Genomic DNA, 10,042 nt, shown 5'->3' with positions numbered 1-10,042 from the left:
CATTGGAACCTGATTTACGATCCGTATAATATTACTTTTTATTTGATTCTCGCGAAAGAAAGATACGATTCAGTATCTTTGGCTACCCTCCATACATCATTAATCATGCGTGTATTGCATACCATAAAAGCAGATCAGCAGAGTCTACTACTTTAGGTTGATGGCTGTTGGCAGCTGATTTTAATATTGCTCTTGATTGATCGACATTTAAGATGTGATCTGTCGAAACAACATTTTTTTTCATTTGCATAAAATCTTTAGATATTTTCTTATCCCACTTTCTATCGAAATTTATGTTAAAATAAGGTAATGTAACGCACCAGTGCTTAAGACAGTACATACTGTCATCGCTAGTCAGCCGCGCGCCAGTAGTATTAATACTATCTATGTCAGACGTTCGTCGTCCAAGCGCAGCAACAAATTTCTCATTCTACTTATGATCTTATTCGTAAATTACGATTTTATTATTATCGATTAATTGGGAAATTCATCGCATTAGACTCTGAAACACACCTACATACAATGTACATTGCACAAGACCATCATTCAACAGCTTTCAAGATAATTATCGCCAATGATGTGCGATTTCGCGACATCAGTGTTCGACGAGAAAATTCATACTTTCCCGGCTTAGAGTGGTGGCGGTGACGCATTCGAATTCACCGCCAGAACAGTAAGAGTAACACCGTTGCGGCGGTGAACCCCATTGGCCTAGGGTGCGATCAATACCAGGTTTTCCATGACGTAAGTGCGACCTGTGATCCTTATTGGTTCGAACATACACCGCATCCCATTATTTATTAAGACCGCATGAATGGATCGTTTCTCAGCGATCAACTCGATGAAACCTAAACTCAAAGAATCGTCGTACGCCTACAAATAGGACCCGGAAGCTGGCGCACGTTCCTGTAAAATCAGGAGAGTGGAAGTGGCCGCGAGCGACAGACGTCCTTTCAGGACGCGTATCTGCCTCCCCACCTTGGGCCTGGCACATGCACGGGAAGAGAGCGGAATTCGTGCAGGTCGGGTGGTGGTCCCGAATGGACAAACACGTAGGAGAGGGGGTGTGTGAGTGGTTCGCGCAACTGCGGTCGTACACAAGTACGAGCCGTAGGAGGGTGTCCTCCGCGGTGAAAGGTCTCGGTGGTTTTCGACTCGGTTCTCCCGTTTCTTTTGTTTCTTCCATGAACGATAGCGAGTGGAGCCGAGGGCCGTTGGTTCGTCGTCGGTGGTTCGCGCGATTTCGATGCCAGAATTCTAACAGGAAGTCGATTCGCGGTCGGAAATTAGCCCCTTTCGCGGAGACCGGTTTTCTCGTTTCAGCTCGTTGCGGAGAGGGACGAGGGAAAGGGGCGAACGAGATAGAAGCAGATAGCGTGGGTAGAGGGAGAAAGATGTAGGCGATCGGTGGGAGAAGGGGTGAAAGGGAGACAGAGAGGGCGAAGGAGGAGGTGGAGAAAGAGAGAGAAGGAGAGACCGAGCCGTCAGCGAGAGTAGTACCAATCGCGGAGCGTTGGCGGACATAAGCGCGCTAGGGGTGTGGAATAAGCTCATTCGTGTGTTGTTCTAGCATCGAGCGTTAGCGAGAAAGGAAACGTTGAAACACAGAAATGAGAGAATATCGTTCGCTTCGCTGTTCGCCGTCAACGATTCGACTGGACGCCGTTACCATCGTCTACTCGCGTGTGTAATCAGTGCGAGCAACGGAAAACTCAGAGCCAAGCACGGAGTCACCCGCGATAACACCGTAAGTGGTCGTTTTACATCGACGAGGGAAGATAGTACGAGAATCCATATTTTCGTGGAAATAAATTATAACGCGGGGGTTCGTAAACGAGCGAACAGCTGACACCGCGAGCTGCTAATCGCACGAACGCGACTTGAAAACGTCGTGAACAGCCGGTCAGCTGAGAAAACGGCTCTCGTGGGTGTGGAACAATCCGGTCTAGGGCGATTGATTGTGTGGGTGTCGCGGTCGCTGCAGAGACGTCGAAGAGCGCCATCGTCGTCTCGGCCGCCACGTGAATCGCAAACACTGAGAAGAATACTTGTAGCGTTGAATATCGTCTGGAAGCGAGGCATACGTGGCACGGATTTCCTCGTATGATCGAGGCTACGCGTGTATTCTACCGCTCGCATTAACGCGTTTCTTGTGTCGATTCATTTTCCAAGGATTCGTCTGCTTTCAACTTGTGAAATTTTGTTGATCGCACCTCGATGTTTTTGAAGAATTTTACGATTAATTTTGCTGTGATACAACACGACGTTACGTTGTTTTATAGTTGAAGAAGACGAGAAAATACATACATGGAAGAGTGTTTTTCTGTGCACGATTCGAGGCTGAAGAAGAAAAATCCCGAGAGTCAGTAGATATTATAGCCAGTGACCCGTTTCCGTTCGAAATCGATGAAATTCCGAAAACGTTTGACAGAGGTCAGAAACACGACCACGTAGCCATTATTATCGTATCGTATCCGATTGGTCGCGCGGCCGTCAACGCGACACTTGGCTAGTGCTGAAACGCGGACTGGTCTCGTTTAACCGGTGGCAGAAGCGCTCCACCTGCGCCCGCCGTGTATAGGATCGCGTATTCCCCTGCAAAGTTCAAGAACCTGGGCTTCGTGTGTACGGCAGAAACGAGTGCACCAACGGCACCCGTGACCCGTTTTCGTTTTCAATCGATGTACTCGTGAACTGGGCCGCTCGTTCGCTTGAAACCTCGATACCTCGCGAGGTGTTCGACCATCAAAACAGAGGGAACAGGGTAAACAAATCTGCGAACCGTGAATCATAGAGTACAAGATACGATAGTCGTATAGGGAGAGATACACGAGGAAGAAGAGTAGATTAAGATAAAGAAAAGAATCGGAGCACGTTAGAGAGAAGCAAAGAGAGCGGGGGAGAGCAGTGCGCACATTCTAACCTCGCAGCCGCCATATCGAGGACGCGAGGAGGAAGCTTGTCGAAGGTCGCTTTCGAGGAACACCTGGGGGACAGCCCTCGTATCGTTCCATGCTGGCTTCGAGCGGAGAACTAGGATCGGGGACGGAAGAGAGAATGCGAGAACCTCCACACAGCCTGTGAAACATGATTTGTCATACAGATGCGGTCGTTGGTAATCGTACGACGAGAGATAACGACGACGAGGACGCCGACGGAGACGAGGATCACGGATCTATCCAGCGTCGCGTCGATGCCTCGACGAGTCTCGATGACGCTCGCATGAGAGCCAGCCTCGAGGCGGACGATAAGACGCGTACGAACAAGACAGTCCGGTGTCGAGTGGCTTCCACTTGTCCAGTCGAACGTCGGGCGAACGTGCTGGTCGTCGTCGACGGGCTTCCAAGCTGCGTACCGATCGTCACCGATTGTCATCGTCTTGTATGCTGTGACAAACGGCATAAACAGCAGCGACAGAAACAGCAGCAGCGGGACAAGCAACAGCCAGTGGAAGATACGAAAGCGAGAGCACGGCATAATCTACGCTCGTCGAAGGCGTACCCGTGTTGTCGTGGCCAGCTGCGCCGATTACCAGGTGTCGGATGACTCCCCCCGTACGCTACAGCCTTCCCGTAGTCGTAGAAAGGACGCGATATCCCGTAGGAACGAGCGTTGTCGCGCGGCGAGCGATCCTCGTCGCGGTACCTCATCGGCGGCGTCGTCGGTGCTGCGCCGGCCCGCGCGTCGCGCTAAACTCCTCGCGATTAGACCTTCCCGTGCACGTTCCTATCTTACGTCCGTGATGGCGGCTGTACCTGATATGTCGCACCTCACCCCTGAGGAGAGGAGCACCATCGAGGAGGTTATAATAAGGCAGAAGCAGGAGGAGGAAAAGGAAAATGAGATTATGAGGTACGTCGGTTTTGCAACCTGTTTTTTCGACAACTACGATGCTGCGGCTGCTGACGATACTTCTGCCTCGTGCACTATGCTTCCTTTTTTTTATCCTCTTTGTATTTAATTATTTTCTTTTATTAGCCTTTATGATCAGCATATAGAAGGATTTTTCGATTTTATTTATTGACGCAAGGAAAGAAAAAAAAAGGAAGGAGACGATGATCGATTCCCCTGACTACCATGGATTACAAGGACTGCAGTATTCGACACTTAACAATAAACAGCAGAATGCACTTAATTATGTAAAAGTAGAGGAGACTTTCTTTTAAGTTGCTTAGAGGAACGAAAAACGTAAAATGTTTTCTAAAGAACGTTTATTTTTATCAGCCATTCATAATACCATTATTTTTTCATTTGCATCCCTCTTATCGAAGAGATTAACGTCCGAGGAGATTTATGCGTTTATCCAAGAAAATCAGGCGCCTTTGCGCGTTTCCGCAAAGAAAGAAACAAACGAGTTAGGAAAGAGGCATTGCGTCGAGCAAGTAGTAGAAGGTCTGAATGGCCAGACAGACTAGGCAGAGCTACAAAATGTGACCATGGACGGTCACGCGTCGTTGATCAGTATTACTGAACGAACGAAACGATACCCGATCGATCGAGTACGTGTATTTCTTGACCAGCAAATTGTCCCCGCTGACGTTTTCCGCCTATTTTCTCTGCTTACCTGCTCGTTAGTCCTTGACCGTTTTATACCTACCGTAGTATCTTCCCTATTTAGGTATCCGTCGCTACCTCGGATGATTATCCCGTCAATTCTACATTTAGCATATACCAAATAAAAATCTATTCCCATAAACTTCTTTTCGTTTAACTAAATTAAATCACTCAAACTGTCTTTTGAATAAACGTAGTGAATTTCTATCTTCTTAAACTCTTCCCCTGGAAAGTGTGTTCGCGTAATTATAGGAAACACGTAGAACGAACGTTCCTTAAGATCGACGAAGCGATTGTCTGAAACTTTGCATCGTACATCGAAAGGAATCAACGAAAACTGATCCTTTCAACGGCAGGCTGGCACCTAGCCGTTGCAAGAGGCAGCGGGTGACGGATGCGCCAGCAGCCTCATTCGCATGTAATTACGGTGCCAGAGTCGCAGCGAGGCGACGCCGAGGAAAATGGACGGCGTTCTTCGAGGAAGGCGTTTTATTGATAGGTTGTCGCTGATGGAAAACGGGAACGTGAGAAAGCAGTCGAGCGGAGAACGGAGACAGGCAGCCAGCGAGTGTGAGAGAAAGAGACAAAGAACAGGGTGAAAGAGGGGTGAATCGACAGAGGAAGAGAAGTGGAGAGGGGATGGGCATCGAGAGAAAGGGAAGGAGCGAGAGAGTAATGAGGAAAGCGTGCTTCGCCATACCGATGCGAGATCATGTAATGTGGACGATAAGTACGTGTAGGGACGCATGTAAAATGCAAGGCAGCAAGCCTTGACGTGGCTCGGTAACGAGCTGCTGTAGTTGCATAGGGTATGCATAGGGTATGCAGTTGCAGGCCGTGGATAGAGTGTGAAAGAGGCTGGATTGGCATGGTAAATTCTTGGATCCTGAAATGTACAGGGTAGCCCGTTCGCGGAAGGATGACGCGGTTTTACACGTGGTTCCAGAGTCGGCAGTTACAGCGTGTGGGTTAGGTTTTGTATTTGCTACGTTGTCGAGTCACGTATAGCAACGAGAATCCTTTGATATCGCGATGATAATTTTAGTCGTGGTATGGATGGGAGGTCTGCCGTCGTGACGCATCACAAGGCGATTCGCGCAAAAATAGACGTAACCTTTTCCGTCCCTCGCTTTTTAGGCTGGTTCATGCGTGCGAACCGATGTAATTTTCTGATGTAATTGACGTCGAACTGTTTCCAACGCTAATTCCTCGTCTACCTTTCACCTTAACGAGTAATATTCTCCGATATTTTCTTTCCCTCTCTATGGATATTGTAAAGCTTGAGTATAATAGACGAGGTAAAGTTTGAGGCGTGAATAAAAAAAAAAGAAAAAGAGAAAAAAAAATGAAACGGAGGCTCGAATGGACGGAAGTTTCGACGCGTCGCGCGAAGATCGGGGGAGAGGGTAGGGACTCTTTGTTCGAGCGAGGCACGTAGCCGGGACGTCGTGTGAAAAGTCGCGTAGCGCGGATTTTGTGGGACGGAAAAGTCGCGCGTAAATCACGGGAGGTATTCGTTAAGTAACCTACATTTCTCTGCTCTGGCTTTGATCTGCTTCTCTCCCTTCCTTCCCCTCTCCTCTCCTTTTGTCACGAAAGAATATTTTTTTTCTCGCGTGACGGATAGATCGTGTCTCGGGGAAAACGCGGCCGTAACGCGACGAGCCGCGTTTCAGCTCGACCGATCGTCGTCGCGTGTTCGCGAGTCGCGCGCGATTATTGGTAAAGCAATTAGAGTAACGTAGGCGGACACACATACACGTCTCTCTCTCTCTCTCTCTCTGTCTGTCTGTCTATATACGGGTGTAGCGCGTTGTATATGTACTTTGTGACATGCAGCCACGACCTTTGACTCGATCGGCAAACTCAAGATTTAGGTTACCGCCGCTCGCGACTGTTCCATGCAAATTTCCGCTCGAAACTAGAATCGACTACCGCTGTATTTAATATAGGCGTCTCTTCCTCCTTTGTGCCAGCAGCTATAGCTAGCTAGAATGATAGCGATCAAAAGGAATTCGATGCGTTGTTCTCGGGTCTGTTTCGTTGGGATTCAAGTTCGAATCCGCCGTCCCAGTGCCAACAACCCTCGTGATTCCCAATTTTCATTCGTCCACGTACACGCGACCTAGAGACACCGAGGGCTTCCGATCTTGTAGATGGGCTAACCTCGTGCCAAGTATTCCCGCCTTCCTTACTCCCTCGTGCATTCGTGCTAACCTACTTGGCTTGCGAATCCTTCCTGCCTGGACTGGCTTGTCATCTTCATCCCTTGTGATTAGGATGGTTAACGTTGTTTACGAACCACCCTTCTAAAGAAACTCTCCTATGATCGTCGAATCGTGTACGCGCTCAAAGCGGGTGAACACAAATTGAAAATTCCCGTGTATACACCAAGAGAGGACAAAGTTGGAAGTGTATCAGAATTTCATCGTCTCGACGAAAGACACGGAAACGTTGCAAGTTAGCGACAGGCTGGAATAAATCGATGACATCGGTCACATTCCATTCCAGTTCAATTACCTCAGCGATAAATTGACTCTCCTCCGGTATCAAAGCCTGGCCATTCCCTCGACTGCAACCGCTCACAATCCTATCTCTCTGTCCACTAATCGAAGAGTGCCCGTTCGTTTCTTCCATTCCAAGACTTTCGCGAATGATCCCGCCGTTCCTTCGATTGAAATCGAGCACCTTAACAAAGTCCCTTCCATCGAAGATCGTTTACCAGACGACCATTCACCAGAGTCTTACATACGACAACTTCAAATCTATAGAACTCGCTAGAAAGTTCTTTTTTCATCGATTATTCTATAGCCTGCAAAATACTTCGCATCGTTCACGACGCGATAGAAACCAAGTTTCCCTTCTACGTGTTATCTCCTTCGCTTCTACCGACAGTCAGGACTCTAGCGTCGTTCATACGGTGTATAAACTGCAGGACTATAGTCGTAGTCGACATCGAGTTTCTGAAGCTCGATAATAAGACGTTCGAGTGCGTTTGCATGGGGATTGGCGATTTCGCATCGTTGAACGTTACATGGAACTCTATCGCGCCTTCCACCCTCCTTGCTCTTCCTTTCGAGTTTCCAGTCGATGCTGATAGTTCTATAAGCAAACTCTGTTCGATAGCAGCAGAGAACGTTCGATAAAAGCCTCGCGTTCGCTGAATTCACCGAGGCTGAATTCTCTCGGACGTCTGATGGCTGTTCCGGTCTCTTGCATCTTGAAAACCGCGCTGAAAGCCAAACGAGCGGGGGTTAAAAACGTCGCGCTGCGAATTAGTTACGCGGCTGGAATTAAGTAGCTCTGCCTAAACGAAATCATAGCGGGTGCAGATAAAAGTGGAACGACGACGGTGCGATGCAATTTGCAGAAAAATCTCAGCTCGACGAAGAACGGCCGACGATAGACTGAATGTTAATAGCAAACCGTGAGAGATAGGAGAAGAAAGAGGAAAAGATCTGGTGGTCTGTTTCTTAGTTTTGTTTGACCGAAAATCTCGAAATGGAGGATTTACAATTACCAGGGAATAACGGCGACTTGAGTCGAGTCTTCTGAAGCATTCCCGCTCGAAGAAGCAGCACGCTTTTCTTTTCTGTTTTCCTCCTCGAAGTTCGCTGATGCGAGCATACCGCGGTAGGAGGACTTCGCTATCTGTTCTCGAAGTTACTTGCTACAACGACGAGAAACGAAGAAGAAGGGTTTGTTAGAACGCAGCTAAGCACGTACGTACACGTGCGTCTACATATTTATCGAAGCTGGTTTGCCGTCTTCTATCCGGGGGCTGTTCTTTTTCAACGTATCCCCCTCGCATGCAGCGTTCGTTTGATGGTTTAGCCTGTAATTTCCATACAACGTCGACTGCTTCTAAACGTGCTCCTTTCCTGTCCTATCTGCCTTCGTGATATCGCGTTAGTCTTCGAGAGACGTGATGAAATTGCGTTTCTTTTTGCATCTTTCTTTCAAATCGATCCAAAGTAGCGAGATATGTCGTAACCGATTTTGTCGTAATCAAAAGGAGAGGAAACATCTTGCGTTCTAACGTTACCGGAATTATCTTGAGTTCCATCTGACATTTTCAATGTTTATAAAATAGATTCCTTCTCCCCCTATTCGTTTTGCTCACGGGGGAATAATACGTTTCTTATATTATACTTTACAGACGGAAGCAGGACGAGGTGACGATCCTCGAGGAAAGGATACGGGCCTGTTCGGAGAAACACAAGAAGGCGGGAGTGGAGTTGCACGCCACGTGTCACATATGCCTGAAAACCAAGTTCGCCGACGGCGTCGGCCACATCTGCAACTACTGCAGCATCCGGTGCTGCGCACGCTGCGGCGGAAAGGTCACTCTACGGTCGAACAAGGTAGGGGCGAAATCGGAAAAGAAGCGGCAAGATATATTGTCCGAAGGAATCGAGTTCTCCTCGAGCTCTCGCGCGCTCTAATTCCCTCTGTTTTTCTTACTCGCTCGCGTTCTACGTTCGAACACGCCGGGGTGGGGTCCCGGCTGACTTATTAGCTACGTTAACTTTTCTCTGTTCGATCTACTGTCGTCGAACCTTATCCGAATGCAATGTCTGATTTACCGATTGTCTCCTATCGCTGGCTATTTTTTAGACTTTCGAATCTATTTCTTTCCACCGATAGCGAGTTTAGAGTCAATCGACCGATCGACTATCTTCATACTCTGTATTCCATCCACTGATTTCTCGAATCTTGTATCGATATAATTTTTCATCACGGTTATCTATTATCGGTATTAGCTGTGCTTTAGGCTTTTGAATTTATTTCACTTATTTCACTCCACTGGTTAGTGTAGTTTGGTAACGATAAATATCGATCAATTAGTTACTTTAACTTTTCTATTATTCGATCTACTGTCGTACCTTGCATATATGCAATATCCGATGTTTTCTAGTTTATTTCATTTCACTGGTAGAGAGATTGGTCTCAACATTGATTGACGTTAACTTTTTGTATTTCATCCACTGCCCTTTGAAACTTATATAAATACAATGTCCGACAATGATTGTCTTCTATCACTAGCTGCACTTCAAGCTCTCGAAAATATTTCTTTTCACCGGTTGCGAGTTTGGTTTCAACATTGTGCAATCACGAAGAAATCGTCGCTCCTCGCTGTCTTTCATAGCTTCAAATATCTTTAGAAGCATCGAGAATAGTATTTTTGAATTGAAAGTTTCGTTGGTTACTCGTAGAGAGTTTTGGAATGATTTTGGCGAGAGAATGCGCGCTTTCGGTAGAGGGTGGCTAGATAATCCGCTATTTTTCTTTTAATTACAGAAGCCACTTAAATTTAGTGAACATCTATGCTTTGAGGGATCACGAGTCTTATTTGTCGCCAGACCGGTCAGGCTCGCGACCAAAAAAGATTCATTACCTAAATGAAGGGATCAAAGGAAATCCTCTGTGACGGTGCATTCGGTACGCGAGCACCGGAAACGCCTTGCCTCTCGTGACGTTCCAAGGC

General features: G+C 47.4%; 1 protein-coding gene across 8 annotated transcripts in view; it reads left to right on the top strand.

Moving 5' to 3' along the window:
- Positions 1–1,102: 1,102 nt before the first annotated feature.
- The window catches only part of Rim (Rab3 interacting molecule), a 69,987-nt gene continuing 61,047 nt past the window's right edge, over positions 1,103–10,042 (top strand). For 7 of the 8 annotated variants that reach the window (XM_076618535.1, XM_076618533.1, XM_076618534.1 and 4 more), the window contains exons 1-2: positions 1,103–3,852; positions 8,714–8,918. In XM_076618535.1, the coding sequence (XP_076474650.1) occupies positions 3,743–3,852; positions 8,714–8,918 (315 nt within the window). In that variant the 5' untranslated portion in view covers positions 1,103–3,742. The remainder of the gene's footprint in view (positions 3,853–8,713; positions 8,919–10,042) is intronic. The other variant, XM_033347274.2, reaches the window with a different exon arrangement.

The sequence above is a fragment of the Bombus vancouverensis genome, chromosome 5 (genome assembly GCF_051014615.1).
Source record: "Bombus vancouverensis nearcticus chromosome 5, iyBomVanc1_principal, whole genome shotgun sequence".
NCBI lineage: Eukaryota > Metazoa > Arthropoda > Insecta > Hymenoptera > Apidae > Bombus > Bombus vancouverensis.
Note: the sequence above shows the minus strand (reverse complement) of the source record. Positions and strands in the feature narration are given on the sequence as shown.